The 19,616-nt window shown below is 40.2% G+C and overlaps 1 protein-coding gene across 2 annotated transcripts in view; it reads right to left on the reverse strand.

Annotated features, from left to right (window-relative positions):
- Positions 1-4,972: 4,972 nt before the first annotated feature.
- nrg2a (neuregulin 2a) overlaps positions 4,973-19,616 on the reverse strand; it is a 65,765-nt gene continuing 51,121 nt past the window's right edge. Inside the window, exons 4-11 of one of the 2 annotated variants that reach the window (XM_076102118.1) lie at positions 18,709-18,829; positions 15,152-15,210; positions 11,753-11,776; positions 10,115-10,217; positions 9,673-9,796; positions 9,400-9,527; positions 8,986-9,207; positions 4,973-5,806 (exon numbers count right to left, since the gene is read on the reverse strand). In XM_076102118.1, the coding sequence (XP_075958233.1) occupies positions 5,152-5,806; positions 8,986-9,207; positions 9,400-9,527; positions 9,673-9,796; positions 10,115-10,217; positions 11,753-11,776; positions 15,152-15,210; positions 18,709-18,829 (1,436 nt within the window). In that variant the 3' untranslated portion in view covers positions 4,973-5,151. Of the gene's footprint in view, positions 5,807-8,985; positions 9,208-9,399; positions 9,528-9,672; positions 9,797-10,114; positions 10,218-11,752; positions 11,777-15,151; positions 15,211-15,613; positions 15,691-18,708; positions 18,830-19,616 lie in introns of both variants that reach the window. The other variant, XM_076102119.1, reaches the window with a different exon arrangement.

The following is a 19,616-nucleotide window of genomic DNA, read 5'->3' on the forward strand; positions in this document are numbered from 1 at the left end:
GGGCATCTGTATTGTACTGCTGATGTTTTTGCTGACACGTTAAGAATCTGTTTGATAAGCATAATACGTTTATTGTGTGGTATGACAGCTGGACAATTGGAGTTGCAATGTTATCTTTTGACAGGTCAATACAGTGAAACAAACATACCTATGTTTGTATTTCTTTTACAGTAGCTTTGAGTCTGGATTTCGACCAACTCTTTAGTGTCATTGTTTATATATAATATATATATATATATATATATATATATATATATATATATATATATATATATATATATATATTAGTGCTAGGCAACGATTACAATTTGTTATCGCGATTAATCGCATGATTTGTTTTGCAATGTATCGCGATTAATTGCATTGTAATGTGCAAAATTCAATAATGAATTCAAAAGAAGTGTATTGTCATTTATTTTAAAAGTACTGCTATATGAACAAAAGTGCAATAACATTTGGTTTACAAACGCTTTTTACAAATAAGGGGCTTTTTAACAGCAGCATTCCCTTTACACAGTAAAGTAAAGTCATGATTCTGATAATAGATATTCAGCCGGTGTTCACAACTTTATTTTCATGTGTGTAAGAGATGCAATTTGAAATATACTCCTTGAAAACTGCAAACCTATCTACGTCATGCTTTTTTCTTCTCTTTTCTATAGAACTATTTATACTCTATGTGACATCACTATAGGATACATATTCTAATAGCCCAGTTTGTCCTGAAAAGAGAAGTGAAAATATGATTGAAGTTCTACATTATTATCAAATGTGACCAGGCAGACTAACATTTTGAAATAAATGTCTTAGTGGCTGAGAGGGTTTCAAAATCATATTTATGTCCTGTGTGTTTTTTCTGTTCTTGCAGTTGTTGATCCCAAATTAAATCTTAAATCTAAATACAGAATAAAACAGCGCCACCCAATGGCAAACATAAATACAAAAGCTGAAAAAGGGTAATTGGTCTGCCGCTGTAATCACTGCCTGATTCTGATAAATCAATCAATAAACCTACCTGATGTAACATCATTGTTTTTCCATAGAACGCATGTAGAGGATAACGTATTACCATCATACAGACAAGAGTACTACTCCAGTGTTCATTTTACTTTACGCTTTCACTTTATGTCCACATGACAACCAAATGTCACCCACTCTTTAAATAATTAAAATATGAAATATGTTGAGTCTCACAGAGAGTAAAGATAATCTCTGAAGGACTTTTAATGGACAAACTGAATCATGTGTATTCATTCACGGTCAGTGAACACTTCTGAAAGACACAGTTAAGTATATTAGAAGGAAGGAGGTTTTGTTTTGAACGTCATTCTTCTTTGATAAGTGCTATGAGAACGATGGCATTGGATCAGACTTTGCAAAATTTCACAAATCCAGTCATCTGTTTTCACTCACCTTAAATGCTCTGGATTTAACAGGGCTTATTCTGGGGACCTGATTGTCCCCCATCGTCTCCACAACAGAGAAATACCAGTTTAGGCAGAAACATTTTAAATTGTGAAATGCAAAATCAAGTTTGATACATTTGAAATTTAGCGGTCGATAAACTCTTGGTGGTCAGATTAACCCTGAATGCTGTTAATGAATAAACAAATGAAACAAACAGGATGACGTTAAGTTGCTACTGTAAACCAACGTGGTTAACTATATAGTTAACCATATATCAAACTGGAACGATTTAGCCAACTATTGATTTTTCATGTTTGCTCCCAAACTGCATTACCAGGAGAAGTACATGTTCATCCAGCTCTGCCCACTCATCCCCATGAACACCCCTGTTATCATCTATAAAGTGTGTTTCTATTAATTAAATATGACTGGATACACTAAAGAGACAACTCACCCCTGCAAAACGGCAAGTCATCTGGTGAGTGAGTTAGACATCTTGCTGTTACGGCACCATCTAGTGGAGAATCTATGCTACTGCGCAACAGATTGAAATTATGCAGAATTAATGAAGAATCTATATTTAAGAAAATGTAACATGAAATCTACGCCATAGTTCTTACATCATGAAGATGCTTTTTCTTAAATGTTTCAATATATTAAGGCTTCTTATTCGATCAGTTGGCCAATTGTCAATTAGTCGTCCAAGATTTCTTTTCTTCAAATATGCATTTATCCATTTTTTGCAAATACACTTTGGTCTTTACTGAACAATGGTTGTCAAGAGATTGTTCTAAATGTTTACATTTATCTCAGGAGACGCATTAATGCTGCAGAAACAATCACAATTTTAAATTGATCAGGACAATATATCCTGTGACAGTGAATCAACTAAGTGTTTCTTCTGAGTTTGAACTTTTTTCTTTTAAAAGGTTACATATTGTCACAACGCTCGTCTCACACGCTGGATGTGTTCGTTTTTATGTGCTCGCTGGATGAGTTACGACTTCAGAGATCATGACTACCATGTGAAACAGGTTTGATATAATCCATCTCCGACCCCCACATCACTATATGAAACTTATGTCAAAATCTGATTTTATGAGCGTTCTCCTGGGACACATTGTGTATTGTATGCATTGCAGAAGAGTCAAAGATTAAGTCAATATAAAAGATGGATCAAAATGAAGAGCAAAGCTTTCTAGAGAAATAACTACATCGTAAAATGATATGAATAAAGATTTATTTTCTCATATGAACAGGTGGATTCATTTTTCATTTTATTTTACAATCTATGACAATCTCGCATTTTTTTCTTTTTTTCTAGCATATTTCAGGAATGACATGTGGGAAAGGGTCTTTTTTATTGCTGAATGTTAAATGAAATACACTTTCACTGACTGGAAAAGAATTGTCTGCTGCTTTTTTTTTTACCATGCACCCATCGAACCGTGACCACAAGGACATGCAGAGGAGAGGTGTTCAAACATTTCAAGCGAGGGTGGGGGTCAGGTGAGGGGGTGGGGGGTCATAAAATCAAACAGAAGAGACCGGCAGGACGTGCCTGGTAGCATCTCATTTCGGTGAGAGGACTGGCAAAGTGAAGGGAGAATCACATTTAAACCAGAGGAGCACTGTCTTCTTTTACATTTTTCAGACGTACAAAATTAGACCCAGAGGTGAGAAACTCAATGAAATATCTGCAAGTGAGGTGTGACCAAAGACCTTTCTATATAACAATACCACTGTGCATTTACCATATAGCAGTTAGAATTGCAGATCTATCTTTTTAAGAGTTCTTAAACCAATAAAAATCTGATAATTCAGCATAGTTTAACAAGGTAGAAACATACAACAGTGATGAAACTGTTCTCTCTCATTTCAAATGGATTCGACATTCTTTGAATTTCCTTTAAAATATTGACTTTTCCTTCAGTGGAGGACAGGGGAATTAAATGTTTACTTTTCAAATGATCGTTTACGGAATAAATTTGAAATGACTAGATCTGTCAACAAGACAGAGCAGTACACGGTACTATCGGAGGAGACTCTATCTGGATGCTATTTGACGTTACTTGGAAGTGTGCGTGTAAAGTGAAGCGGTCTAAACCAAGTGATGAAACAATTCATGGACGCAGTCGTTCAGTGGGCGTGAGTATGTGAACAAGAAAGGCTGACAACTTTAAAGATGGCTGCATAATGGCTTTAAAAACTAACTAATGTAAATATGCATTTATATCATTCTACACTATAGGCATCACATCGTTTTTTTTTCACACAACACACTACAGTCACCTCTTAGAAAACGATGTAATCAATCAGCAAAATAGAAAGTTTGCATATTTTTGCATTGTTATGATCCTCCAAAGTTTCACAGCTATTTCGTTTATATTGTCTAGTATGTTCTGCGCTGTTCTCCACTGAGCTCCTTCCACTTGGCTTTCCTGCTCTCTGTATGGGAATGTTCGGGGAACTGGTAGGCTGTATGTTAACATGTAGGCTGTTTCTTAACTGAGAACCGTAGTCTTGGGTAGACCTTAAGTTGAGGAGGAGGGTGAACAGGGTTTAAGGTGGAGGGGGTAGAGAGAGAGGAGGGGGATTGGAGGGGGGGGGCGTGTGGTAATCCTGAGACACTGTGTGGCCTTTAGCACAAGCCACAAAAACAGAATGGACACAGAAGGATGACGAGGCATGGGACTAGGGGCTGAGTTGAGTGGAAACAGATGCAATCTTTTTTGTTTTGCCATCACCTCTGATGGCAGGCGTCACCCTGTGCCAGGCGGCTCAGTGTTTGTTGGCCTCATAACAGACTAACATGAGGGAAAACCTGCTGGGAAATAAAAGGGGACTTAACTAGGCTGGGGAACGGGCAAAACAGCTTTAAACACATCAAGCAATGAGCTGCATAACACACAACCATACAGCAGCCTTATCTGTCCACCTACACTGGGGGTCACTGTTCTGATAAAGCACTATTCAGTGAACATCTGCCACACTCTTCTGTCAGCTTTGGTGAGACACCAGTAGACCCACACGCTTGATGTCACCACAACAAACAATGAAATTCATCTAACGATCACAAATACATGCAAGCAAACTGACATGTGCTTTCACACCTACACACACACACTGGCATTTACACACACATACACAACCATACAAGCTCTCTCTCTCTCTCTCCTTTTCTCTCTGTAGACATTAGTCAGAGGGCAAAAAGGATCTACATTGTATCTATCAGATCCCAAATCATAAACCCTACAGGCAAATCATATTAATGTAAACATACACTTTATGTTGAAGTGGTTTATATTGCGTGACATGGAAGGGGTTATGTTCCAGTTGGGCTAGACTCCTCAAAGAATGCAACTTGGAAAGAAAGTAAAACAGGAAACCAGAGAGGAAAAAAACATAAACGTGTATAAAAAATGAGGCGTCCATATAAGAAAGGCTACAAAAACCTCCACTGGCCCTCTGGCATCGGCATACAGCAAAAGGCACCACAATATTACTCTATTTTTTTACGTTGTGAAAAAACTGGCACATCTTTTTATGCTGTAAATCAAAATGTACATATAAATAGAGTTTTCCCTATAAAAAAGTCTTTGCTGTTAACTAGTAGACAACGTTTGCTAAAATGAAAATAAATATTTCATTTGTTTAGAATATCTGTCAGTTATATAAAATAAAAATATTTCTTATAGATGCAGGTCTATACTATATTGATTTTTGTTGGTTCATTTTCACTCTTTAATGGGGTGTATTGTCCGGTTTGGAGCGTGAGTGTGTAAGTCTTGTATGCATGTTTCCATGCCCACTGTGCCGCCCCGACGAGTGAGAAGTCCGACTGTCCACCGGCCTGTAGATGGTGGAGGGCTCGGCATTCATGTTCTGCATACTGAGGAAGGGCGTGCTCTCCCCGTCCTCCTCTGACTCACTATCTGTTAGGCAGCTTCGAGAGCCATAGTCCCGGGATGCCTCATATCCACGTGGGGCCACATGGCCATTCAGTCTGGATCTCCGCCAGCGCCGGCTACCAGTTCCACTGGACCCACTTCTCTTTGGTTGTTCCCGAGAGGAGAGATACTCCTGGGTGGTCTCATAGTCTTCTTCTTTAGCCAGCCGGTACGGGCTGGAGGGCAGGCTGCCCCTGCTGTCATTTAGATAGGTACGACGCTGCTGCCGGTAGGGCTCCTGGCACTGGGCATCGTGTAGGGGCACCTGGTAGCGGCGCAGCAGCGGCTGGTCATCCTCAAGAGGGTAAGGGTTGTGGACAGCAGGAGGGAGAGACATGGCATGGCTGGTATTGGGGGATGTGATCTGGAAGGTAGGCACCTGCGAGGGCAATGAATAATGGAAATCCACTGGGGAGAGGTGGGCTGGTGTTGTCAGAGCTGACACGTATCTGCAGGAAATACAGAGAAGAGTAAATAGTTAAGCAAGGAAAAGCAAAGAACAGAAGTGAGAATGAACATTGCACCTTAAGTGCAAAGCTACTAGCAAGCTGTAAATGAGCACTAAAATATTCAAAGGAAAAAAGTATTTTCCATACATAGAGTTAACTTGGATTTGCCCTTTAGTTGAACTGCTGTAAGGTAGTTTTCACACTGGGAATATTGGCACTACTTTTTAAAATCTTTCCTAACCATTCACATACAAATTATTTTTTGAGAAGTTCTTTCACAGGCGGAAAGGTAAAAAAATGACTCGGGGAAAATGCGTGCCGGTACTGCTGATTTCTTCCTGTCTGCAGAACGTAAATCTCTGTAATGTGGCATCCCCCAGGGATCTATTCTGGATCCCCCTCTATTGTTAATATCCTTGGGTCTTATGAAACATAGGGGCCTATTGGTTGATGCTGATGATTTGCAAAAGTGATTCAGAATTCAGACATGAATTAGACATAACAGATTATCTTTACAAAAGATTAAAGTTTTGAATGCTAAAAAATTTGCAGCAGTTTTTCGACGACAACCTGTTTATATCTGAGCCGCTCAATCAGTTTAAGTCAGCGGTGGAGCAGCTGTTTTGGCTGCTTTAAGTCTAAAGATTGTTTGTGAGTGAACTGTTTTCCTCTGCACCCCTAGGCTCTGGACCAACCTGCCCAACAAGATCACCTAGCCAACCCGGTGTCCTACTTTATAACACCTTTCAAGTCTGGCTTTTACTTGGAAAGCAGATTAACACTTTACTTCACTGGTCTTTTATTTATATTCGGAATAGTTTGAAGCATGCATTTTACCCACTGTGTGTGTTTTTTAGCAAGTTAGTGTAACGGTTGATCACCATGCAGACCATACAATTCCAAATCCCCTTCAATACCATAACCAGCTCCGTAACTCTGCACAATAAGCAGTCAGCTATTCAATAATAGTATGGTGCAACCTCTTGAATCCTCTGTATCATTTTTCAATTCACTCATTGGTACTGTGGTTGTCAGCTTTGTTCAAATATGTGCCATGACCATGTGGGCACCATGGCTGAATGCCGAAGTCAATGTGGAGTTTCTTGAAGATGCAGAACCCCCTAATGACTCTAACTCTAAAAACTAGAGATGCGCCAATCAAACTTTTTCAGTCCCGGTACCAATACTGGAGCTTTACGTATCGGCTGATACAGAGTATCAATCCGATACCAGTATTGAATTAAAAATGTATGCCTCACTGTGTGGAAGTGACTGGGATCATTCTTATATGTGTAAGGCAACATCAGGCTTGACTTAAACATCGTTTCCAAACTTCAACCAGATCCGCCCGACTTGTGTCTCCGAGTAGAAAACCAATCTCAGACGTACTACTTACTTACAAGACTGACAGTCTTACTAGTTGGTTAATCATAACCAACTGAACGTGAATGTCAACACGCTTGAAAAGCAACTCCTAATTCACATATCACTGACTGTGGATGACAATGTTTGTATCGACTGTTCATTGCCTCGTGTGAGACACAAGCCTGAGACATTCCCACAGCACTGCTGATTCAGCTGAAGCAGTCACCGTGATGGAAGAGGCGCTTGTTACCTGGAATGACTCGAAGGGCATGTTGGTTATGCAATCTGGCTCTGCACAACAACTCATTGGCCAAGGCTCTGTTTGTGGAACTCCTTGCTCCATTACTTTCATTTTGGCTCAGTTGTTAAGGCATGACTGAAGCTGCTATGTGCTGATATGCAAATTAAACAACTCAAGTAAGTATTTTGCAGCATTGGTTAATGTGTTAGGTGTTTAAGGTCTACATCTGGTCCCAAGTGTGCCTCTGGCTGGCCTGAATGTTGTGTACCTAAAACTGCATAGCTAGTGGAACCTTGTTAAGGTACCAGTTGGCTCATCCAGTTGCACCTTTGCTGCAGATGATCTGAGGTCACTATGCACACTGATCCAGTGAATGCTTCTTAATGACTGGAGGTTTTATGCATTTGACCATGATTGGTTTTTATTACCGCTTTTTATTCGTGAGAAGGAAAGGCGGCTTTATACCTGCGACCAGTGCACCTTTGACACATTTAAATAGAGGATACCTGGGCTTTGCATTTGCTCAATCAATTGTTTGGTATGTACGACAACCTTGTGCAAGGGTTTAAATACCTCAAACTTCCCACTCGTCTGAGAATGTGACCACTTCTCTGTTTGTTAAAAAGCAATCTCATAAAGGATGTCTACTTTGTGGACACTTTTTCTTCTAGCCTATTGTTCAGTCTCCATTGAATGGTACCTTTTTTAATGGTGACCCAACTGAAATGGATTGGCTGATGTTGAGCATGATTGAAGTTCCATGAAGGAAGACATACAATGAGGGCCTGTTTATAAGCTATACGAGAGGAAAGGGCATGGCGACCTCATGTATAGCAACCTTTAGCATGTTTTTTCAAACCTTAAACAAAGGGTCTTCAATTACAGGGTCAACAAAGACAGACTTCCTCTACCTAACTGGGCCATTTTCCATGGGTGTCATTAACTACTACTAAAGGAGAGAGCCTGAAGACCTGAAAGCACATTATTTAGAGTGAATCAATTGTGTTTGAGCTGACATGTTCTAGTTTGTGTTGAAGGAGCATTCCAACCTTTTGGGAAATGTGCTTGTTTGCGATCTTGCCCAGGTGAGAAGATTGATATCTCTGTGGCTTCAGTATGGAAATAGCCTCAGGATAGATATAGGGTGGTTGAAAGACATATTTCCTCACTTCTGGCAGACTAACTAACTGCTTCTTCTTGCTTCTACTCTCTGTGCTAAGCTGGAATAAACTCATACTGACCTTTTTCTGTGATGCAGAGATAAAACAAATTCTGGACAACATGGAAAATAAGTGTATTTCCCAAAATGTCACATTGTTCCTTCAGGAACATGAAAGGAAACGCTAACCAATCAGAATTGCAAACTGGCCATGGGATAATGTTTTAGTAACTGTATGAGTTCCCATTGAAAGAAGTACCGTCTTTCACTCTTGCCTACCTGAGAGTATTTCATCATCTGCTGTGTGTCAGTTTCCACTGAGTTCCTCAGAGTGCCCTAACTGGCCTCTAGAGGATTCTCAAAATGTTCACGACAAACCCAGTGCCATATCGACCTCACAGGCCTGTTTCCCACCTGTCGCTGTGCGGAGAGTCTCCCAGCGAGTCAAAGGATTCTCCGTACTGCAGGCCCGGCCGATGGGGGTCAGAATAGCCACAGTTTGCAGCGCGCCGGGCCCGTGCCTCCATGCACGCAGGACTGCTGCATTTACTGGTCCCCACGGATGATGACATCATTCCTGGCGAGTCAGAGAGGATGCTGTCAGAATGTTCCAGGCTCCATGTCCGTTCCTCTTGTCTGAAAAATAAAGAAAGGTGTTAAGACGCACACACCCCAGCATGTCCCAGTGTGATTCTTTTTTTTTTTTCCATCCTTTTAAAAAAAATGAAGTGTGTCTTCTGTGTGCGATTGTGTATTCATATAAAAGGATAGTGCTGAATTTGAGGTAGGCACGAGGGCAAACACAAGGACTGTATGGTGCATGCTTACCTGTGAGTTGATGAATGGGCTCGTGTGGAAGAGTTGTGAGATCTGGAAGAGGTATGGCTGGCAGGGAACGAGCCCTCCGTTGCATGCCGTATGACTCGCTCAGTTGCAGGGACATTCTTTGATATGTACTGTGTCGGGAAAAATGCATTTGGCAGATGGAAAAAAAAAAGGTGGAAAAAAAAAGCTTTGATTATATAACTGAGCATGAAACCATTTGGTGTACATCTGTGTGCGTTTACTTTAATAACGTTAGGAATCTTTTCAGAAACTCACGTCTACCATTGGGATTTCCTCTGGGCCTGGTCCTGGGTGATTGGGTCCGTTAGCAAGGTTACGATTGGGATGTTCTGGACACATGTTTTGTCGCAGATGATTGTGCATCTTCTTTCTTTGTTTCCTGTTGAGCAAATCTCAGTCATTCTCTCTCACGTTTTTTTGTTTAGATGCCTTAAGTATTGATTTAACATGGTGTTTTTTTTACTTGAAGTAACAACTAGAATAACTATTAAAAACTACATCTAACTATATCAAAAGGATACATTTTAAAACAGTAAACACACTAATCTATTATTCCCACCTACGCTGCGTATTACAGGCACTGCAAACAGTGCAGCAGCAGCTTGAGTATACAGTTTTTTCCTAATAAAATGCAGGTGATGGTAGAAATCTGAAAGGAAATGCGACAAGAGCCGATTCATTTATCAGCAGGACTTACTTGGTTTTACAGTAGGCAACGACACACACGATGCCCACCACCAACAGAGCCACACAAATACCCGTGATTGTCAGGACTCTTTTCTGGTAGAGTTCCTCTGCCTCTGTCAACATCACACCCACAAATGCACACACACAAACACACACACACACACACACACACACACACACACACACACATTACATGCACACAGTGAGAGAAATAACAGGGGAAAAAAACATTAGTTTCTTAAAGGTGCAGGTTCCCACTTTTTTTTTTTGTAAATCTGCATCTTTTCTTTTAATAATGCGGAGCAGTATGAAGCTTCATCGTCCCTTCTCTGACAACTCTCTACACAGTCTAACCTTTCCTCGCTAATAATCACAAATACAACAGAAACTGTTGCGGACTGCAGTGTGGCTGAGGGCAGGGGCTCAGCAAGAGTTAGACTAATCTATTAAGCAACTGTATACTCTAAAAAATGAAGTCATTTCAAATGACATACTATACTATAAAAGTTTTGGGCCCTAACGGATGACCAGTAGAACCTGCAAACTGTGCAGTATAGTACCAAAATGTACACGTGATATAGAAATGTCATGACATGATCTTGATTCTCATTTACGTATAGAAGTCTTCATCTGCTCAGGCATTCAGTAAGCACAGTAATTAGATCTTATATTACAGTAATTTATGATGCAAGTGATTTTTCCATGAAATATTAAATATGAAATTAGAGAAATCTTGACTGAAGCTTTTTTTCCTTTACCAGAGAAGAGCTTGTGTGAGGTTGAGAGAGACTTTTGTTTCTAACACAGTAAATAAATAATATTCAGAAATGGTGTTACTGCTGGTATGACAACACAATGTGGTCCAGTACTAAAATGTACTCGTATAATTACACGACCTGTGAAATGACGCCCTTTAGCATTTATTCTACACTCTCAACCACTAAAGCACTTTTCTGGAAAAGGTAGCAGGAAACAAGAGCTAACAATGAAGGAGGATGGAAATAGCGGCAGATAGAAGACAACATGAGTTTAGGTTCTAAATACAGCATTGCATGCTCACATCACAGCATCTACTCCTTGAAGGCTAATTCTAGCCAGGAACATAGGTATTGTATTTCACAATTCAAAGTTACATTTTGCTATGCTAACGACGGGGTGATGCAAGAAACGAAATCACACACAAACAAAAAGAAAAGAGATGGCATATCAAAAGGAAAAGACTACAAGGCATGAGACTAAAAGGATCGGATAGAGTTGAAGATTGAGAAAAGACATCAAGTAGCTACAAACATGATACATAATGCTTGTTACAGACGGAATGAGAAACCAAAAATCAGTCCAAAAAGGAAAGTATTCTACAGTGAGTGAGAGGGAAACTCTGTTAATAGTTCTACTTTTCCATTGCACATGTATGAGAGGTGCAGGTGATGACATCCATGTTAATAATGATTGATGAGGATCAGTTGCATCGGCTGACGGTTTGTCATTATAATGAGTTATGGTACGATCGGCTGAGAGATTGATTGGTTAATCGAGTGATGATATGATTAACAGTTCACACCACAGACGGAACCGGAGCAAGTCAAAACGAAGGACATCTATTTAGTAGCTATGCTAGGCCTGAGAGGAAAAACGGATTGTTCCATACCCATAAATTCAATCCCAAGATGCTCTGCCATTGCAGAGGGTTGACAGTTGGAAGAAAAACAAAAAGAAACAAAAGACCAGGTTAAGAGAGAGTGGCACCTTCTAACATAAAGTGGAGCAAACAAAAATAGGCATTACGGCAACTGAGACAACAAACACTTGTCAGTGGTCAGTAAAGACGAGAACACACTCACAGCATGCAACACACACTTCAAACCACACTACACAAAACTACATGGCTACACTACTCAAATTTAAATTATGAATATAATATAAATAATAACTACATTTCTTGAGTTTGGCTCTGGATGTTCCTCTTGTGAGCAGTTTCTATCTACTGTACGTCTCAACTCAGTCCCTTGGTATTGTTTCTTTCTCCTTATTTCACTTTATTTTGCAAGTGATTTTTTAACGAGGTTTCACGTTTTAAAAGTGCTATTTCATCACATAACTAAAGTAAATCTCCTAATGGGAATAGGAGACGTTGGGCGCAAAGCCACAATCATTATGTATGGGGAAAATATGCGTCATCTGCTGAGATTACCTGTGATTTCAGTTTTCCGCTTTCTAGGAATGCTACACTGTCAGTTCCTGAACACACCCATCACATGAACAGGCAAGTTAAAAGGAGTGTATTTGTACAGTATCGGTATAATCACCCAGAATAAGAAGCATTTTGATAGACTTTACATCATGTGGCAGAGTGAGACCAAAGGGAGGCTACACCAACCAGCTGAGTCCATATCTCTGGCAGCTCACTCTCTTTACTTGAGTTGAAGTAAGTCCCAGCTGTTCTTGTGACAACATGCTCTTGTAAAGCCAAGCCCTTATGGCTGAGGAGCAGAAGCCATCCTCCTTCTCTTTGGTATCACCTGGGGATGGGAGGCGCCCCTCCAGGAGGTGGGTCTTTAAGTACATGGATGTGTGTGCATGTGTGCCTGCTCTTTGAGAGAATATGTGATTTATTCTCCTTAACCGAGTAGAAAATGTGAAGTATGTGAGAGGCTATTAACGACTGTAGTTTTCCAAAAAGTAAAGCTCACTTTAAAGCCTACAGCCATCACATCTATCATGTCTGAATGTGGCTTTCAGAAACCTGATTTCTAACGTGGAAGTGTATTTTTGAACCAATGAGATGATATTACATCATACACTTGGACTGGAGTGGAGGCTTTTCTATTTCAAATTACAACCTTTAATATAAGCGGTGATGCCTAAAATACAACATTACATGCACGTTCTTGATAGATGATAGTTTAATCATGGACAGAGGACATTACATTAGATCTGATGGTTTTCACTCTGTTCTTTCAAATCTTTTTAATAGAATGTAGGTGCGTGGAGCATCATAATTTGAAGCTTAGGGCCGTTGACCGAGCGTCGATATTTGACTAGTTAGGAGTGAGCATGTGTTGACCGGTTAGTTTGCAAATTGCAACCAACTGAAACTTCTCCTGTGTGCCAGTCGTATAGGAGAACTACTTTGGCGGACGCAAAGACATGAAAACGCAATTGGCCCTATCTAGAGCCAGCGTTTGGTTTGTCCGTTCTGGGCTACTGTAGAAACATGGCGGACGATTACGTGAAGAGGACCTGCTCTCCATGTAGTTAGGAATGGCTCATTCTAGAGTGACAAAAAACAACGATTCTTATTTTCAGGTGATTATACACTAAAGAAAACATACTTCATCTAATCTAATCCATCTAAGCCTACAAATAGTCCGTTTATTGATTTGAACACATACACATGTAAACTAAGTAATCAAAGCCTGTTCTGTGTTCATGTGGCTGGATGAGAACTGGAAATAAATGTCCTTGATGCAGTCGCACAGCTGCACTGAAGTTAGACAGAATGCAGAAAACTGTGTCGCTCCCACACAGCACTGTCTGCTCTGCCAAAAAAAACAAGTACTTTCAGCACAGTGCATTACGACTTAATGTGAGATAAAATGACTTGCAGTTAAGAAGGGGGTTTTCGCATTGTACTCTGAGCCAACATACAACAAACAGTATGTGTGAGCTCTACAAGTCAGACTACAGGGATGAGACTCTGTCGGCAACATCAGGCAACTCCAAAAGCAGATGCAGTTAGTTATTCAACTGTAATGTTACATCGAATGGGACCCACATGTGCTTGCAAAGACATGACTCTGACAAATATGCAGTAAGTAGGCTTTGTATTTAATTATATATTATTACCATACAGTATCTCTAACCTGGTGCTGTATATGCTTCCTTCAGAGAGTCCAAGCTACCTGAGATATAATCAGCTAACAGGTAATAGTGGATGGGAAGATCAACAAGCCGTAGTTCTCCACAAAGCTTCATCTAATCGTTGTATAATTGTACAGTTGATGGATGTGTTTTCTGATGTTGCCGTGTGGACGGGTGCGGGGTTGGCTTCTCTTACCCCAGGCAAAACTCTTTTTGACACGGCACTCTAGTGCAGCACATGAACTCGTTGCTGAGGTCATCTGCTGTGAGAGCACCATTTTGTTGCTGTACTTCTGAAGCAAAGTTAGCACCAAACGCAATTTGCAGAATTCGCTGGTGTTTATGAAACTGAGGTCTTTAAGGAAGTTATGCGGCTGATTAGAAAGTGAACAAGACATGTCTGTGTGCATGTTTGTGCATGTATATTCTACTTGTATAAACTGAACCACTGAGCAAGAACACCAACATGATGTTTTTTTTTTTCACTTTGATGTTTAAGATGAACTCATATCAATCAAGAATGAGTGGAATTTTGTCATGCTGGCTATTGTAGGACCTACATAGTCATAGATGCCCATTAAAAGGCGTCACATTTTCACACTACTATATTTATGGAGAAATCCTACATGACTTATATTGTTGGCCCCCAACAAACAGTTATTTATCAGTGCACCACTTCAGTCATTCAGTCATTTGACATGCCTATTACTTAATGCTAATTGATCAGACCCATCTCTCTATCAGCTCCAATAGGATTGGACATGCTTGTGTTTGCGGCTGATTGCATGAACAAGCATCATTAGTTGGTAAGATACAGCTAGGGTTTTAGTGTTTTGCCATTTGACTGTGTTGTTACATGCAGCTGACTTTGTGCCAATCAACTTCCACAGACAGAGCACCTAAATTCAGCCGCCTACTTGTTGCCATCAAGCTAACCATCAGCTCGTATTCTGAGAGTGTGCATGCAACACACTGCGAGTTAAAGGGCACACAATATCACATGCAGACCAAACACAATAACAGACTGTACGAAACTATGCTAACTTGTGAATGAGTCATTGGAAAGTCACAGACGCTACTACACTATTAGGTAATAACAGGAAATGAATGCAATCTCTCTACACCCAGCATGCACGCATGGCACAAAGACAGTCTGACAGAGTGACAGAAGAGGAAATTGACATACGGTAGAAACTGGCCATAACGTAGGTTTGACAGCGATCACCAGTAAAGTCATTTGGACACCTGATGGAAAGAAACAAAGCCACAAAAAGAGAGGGAGGAGGAGGGTGGTGGGTGAGTGAGAAAGAGAAAGAAAACAGAAAGAGAGGGAAGGCAAGGGTGGAGTGAAAAGAAGAGTATGCGTAAGAAAAAGTGAAGAGGGAGGGAAGGAGGGAGGGAGGGAGGGAGGGAGAGAGAGAGAGAGAATTAGAACAACAGCACCACTACAGACAGCAGAAGCAGAGTGTTCCCATGGATGACACCACCGTGTACATGGTGTAGTGCACAGCTCAATGCGTGTTGACCTGAGAAGGAGAAAGAGGAGGAGAAAGAGGACGAGAACTGGGGGGGTGCAGCAGGAGTCCACAGAGGTAATCCAGTGACAACTGTGTCTCTGTTCTCAGCTGCTCATATCAAGTGGACATACTTTTGAAAGGATTGGGCATGTACAACCGCAGTGGTTCAGTCTGTAAGCATCGTGGGCCGAAGTATCCATCCGGACATCTGGGAAGGAGCAGACAAGTGTTATGAAAAGAGAAAACACAGGAAATGATGTGCACTGTAAATATTATGGGTTTAAATCCTTTCAAACATAATGGTGAAGGTCATGAAGCCATATGGATACAGCAAGAAACTTTGTCACTTCCAAAGACGATCCAACTCCAGTGATGAATGTGGACAAACGATCATATTTCAATTAAAAATGAATTAATACATTATTAACAACCAATAAACTTTTTTACCGTCCAGACATTTTTTTTTAAATGGGAAAAGAAAAGCAATAGAAACAAAAAACTGCTCCTCAAAGTGACCCACAGTATACTTCAAAATATAACGATCAAAAAAATGATGTGTAAAAATAAAAAAGTAAACAAAAGGCATGTTTACAAAAACAGGTTTCAAATGATATATATAAAAAGTAATATATAGAGCTCAGTCTGTATTTTGGGGAATGAGAGAAATGATCATTAGTATATATGAAGAAGTAAGTTCAAGGTATCTGTAAATAAACAATACACTGCTATATGATTAATAACTCAAACCTAGAAAACCGAATATGCTTTCTTCTGCTGGTGCCTGTTGAGAGCCTGGTATGTGTTCATAACCTGGCCGATACCAAAGGACAGGGAGGTAAAGTGGTCAAATCAAGAAGAAATAAAATCCTGAATTTACAGTTCTAGAACAGCAATTTCATTATGGAGATCTCTTTAAAGGGAAAACATGACTGGACAGCTCTCTTTAAATGTGGTTTGAGATATAAATCAGAGTCAAGAAAAAATGTTGTGACCTGTAGTTTGTATGTATTTTTGTAGCTGCACACAGACTACTGTATCGGCACCATCAAGTGCGTTGAGCCAAACCATATTTCCTTATTATAATCCCATTAGGATGGGCAGTTGGTCTTTTAGGGGCACCGACATTCCACTCACATTCACAACTAGACCACCAGTCCAACAAAGGTCATTGCTCGTGATTTACTGGTTTCACACAACGCCTCCCAGGAGCACCATAACATTCAGCATTAAATTACTCATCCTGAGCGATGGTGTTTAACTGGGGGGATAGCACCACCTAGACCAAGGAAACTTGGCTGAAAGATGAAAGAAATAAACTGTCACTGCATCATTTAAAAATCAGATGAGCGTGCACATGCCCGCAGTGGTGCAGCTGCAAACTCTATTAGCCCTCTTTTATCTTTAGTTTCAAGTAAGTCACTGTCATTATTTATTATTCTTTGATCACAAATAAACATTTAGGAGGGAAAAACCTGAAGGTTTTACCATGTGTTAGGAGACGCGAAGCAGGACCTATAGTTATATTCTACATACTGTATATACAGTAGAGTTACACAACCCATTGCTCTCTCAAGTCCCAGACAGAGGTAATCTGTCTAAAGTTCCCAATGCACCTCGTTGAGGATTCTGCTGCACTAAAAAAGATTTTACTAAATGTTAAGACATTCTTATGTTTATGCTTTTTGTGAAAATGACAATTACTTTTTTTTATTTTTATGATTGATATGTTCAAATGAGGCTAAATTCCTTTTTTACAAGTCATAACCGAGAAGGAAATCATCAGAAAACATGTGAGTGAGTTACTTCCTTTGGGTCGTGTATTAACCCGACGTCTCCCTAAAACAAAATGTATACTTCAAAGTGAAGGAGCAGGGCATTAAAGTAGGGCTGGCTGTCTGCAGGACTTGTTTAGCCAGTGAGTAATACCCACTGAAGCCTGGCCTATATTGAATGAGATGGCTTTGGGGCAACAAATCCCTGCAGGCCTTCACTGCATTATCCAACTTTTCTGGACCCATGCCCCGGCCATGAGTGAATTAGCTGCAGCAATTGAGTTATTGCTGCCTCCAATTTGTACACAGCGTATTGAACGGCTGTTACAGCCATTGTCCTCATTGCTTGTCGAGCATTCTTCCTTGGGCCAACTGGGCACAGAAGCCTCGCCAGTGTTTCAGTTCTATATCAAACCAGCCAGAGGACTTATGCTATCATGACATATGGTGGAACAGAACAAGCAACGGAATCTATGACGACCATGACGAGAGATAATGTGCATATTTTGTGTTATAAGTTCATCTGACAATTATTGTCTGAACTAAGTGATATCTTTTGGTCTGTAAAATGTCATAAAATATCTAAGAATGTCAATCACAATTACCAAAAGCACAAGTTGACATATTCAAATAGATTGTTTTGTTCCACCTATAGTCCAAAACGCAAAGATATTAAGTGTAATATAATGGAAGACTAAGGAAAACAGGGGTTTTGTTTGGAACTTTTGTTTTAAAACTGACTTAAATGATAGATTGATTATCAAAATTTCTAAGAGATAAATACTGATTGAATCAACGCATCGCGACACACTTTACTCTAAAAAACTGTTGATTTTAAACTCCTCCTGAAGATTGTGCCAAATAATGTCTCTTCACCTCGAGTCTAATCCAAACTGAAATGTAAATCTCAAAGTTAAAAAAAGTGATGATGTCAACCTGTTATTTCCTGAAAAGCAGAGATACAAGGTTGCTTCAGTGCACTTTACACACGGGTCTTGATCCCTTCTGCCAAGGACCTCAAATGTAAGCAATGATTCTATTTACCTCACTGGGGGCCTCTAACAAGCATAAATATTTGCTCTCTAAACTCGTGACATTTTAAAAAGGCTTTTCATGGGCAGCCCTCCTGTACACTAAACATGACTTAAAAGGATGAGCACACCACCGCCTCACTCCATTATTAGTGTTAAAATACACAACAGGTGGGTAGTTAGGCAGACTGGCAGCATTTTCCTGTGATGTGTTGCTGCTGCTGCTGAAAAGAAAGAAGAGCGGAAATCAAGTGCTATCAGGAAAATAAACAGCAGGATAAAATAAATGTGAGGTTAGGAGTATTACTAGAGCGAAAACATCACGAAAGGAGTTCTCGTTAAGACCGCGGCACAAAGGAAGAAAGGTTGACATTGAAAGTTAAATTATCGAGGCGAATACAAAAGCAAAAGGAGGTAACTTACTTGCAGGAGAGCTGATTTATACCATGTATGAAGTAACAGTCGCCGCCATTCACACAGTAGGCCTTCTCTGTGTCGTTGCATCTTCTGGCGTGGCCTGAGCCTGGAGATGGCGTTGTGGTTACTGAGAAAAAACAGAAAAAAAACCACATGATTGTTGAATTCATCTTTGTTTTGTCAATTTTACTTTCTAAATGATGATGATTTTAGGAAGAAAATATAGAGGCATCATGATACACGATCACACACAGGATTTTCCTTTAATATGAACTCGCTTGTTATTTTTATCAGTATGATAGTCTTGCATCTCTACAAGTATTCCCCGCTTTACTCATATTATACACTTGTATTTCCAGAAGAACTCTTAGTTTTCCATCCACAAATGTAATTGTGCCTCTAAGCAATGTTGACACTATCTCAAGAAGTTCTATGAGGAGAGATAAATATTTCCCTGAAATAGCGTAGGAGTTGTTTACACGTTGACTCAGGTCCTTGGAATGGCCCTAAATGTCATGTATCTGCACTTAATCCCCCCCGCCTGAATAGATATAATATGTTTGGGATGAAGTCTGCTTATCGGGACCAAAGCAGGGACATCTGAAGGGAGGGGAGTGCTGAGAGAGGTGCGCAGTGGCAGGATTGGGCTTGAGGAGGGAGGAGTGTGCTCCGTATGTCAGATGTCGACACATTATTGCAACTGTGTGCGCTATTAGCACCTTAGCAGAAGGTGTTGGCGGGAATGAAGCAGATTGCAAGACCTTTACAATTACATCGGCTTCGGCAGCTTGACGCTCGTGTCATGCAGAATGTCGTGACAAGACATTTGCAGTAGGATTTCACTCAGCTGGGCCATTGGCTCTGAATAGATTTCACAGCTCTCATTTGTTACACGCTTGAAGAAGTCGGTTCGA

Source organism: Anarhichas minor, unplaced genomic scaffold, assembly GCF_050575085.1.
Source record: "Anarhichas minor isolate MPS153535 unplaced genomic scaffold, ASM5057508v1 ptg000027l, whole genome shotgun sequence".
Taxonomy (NCBI): domain Eukaryota; kingdom Metazoa; phylum Chordata; class Actinopteri; order Perciformes; family Anarhichadidae; genus Anarhichas; species Anarhichas minor.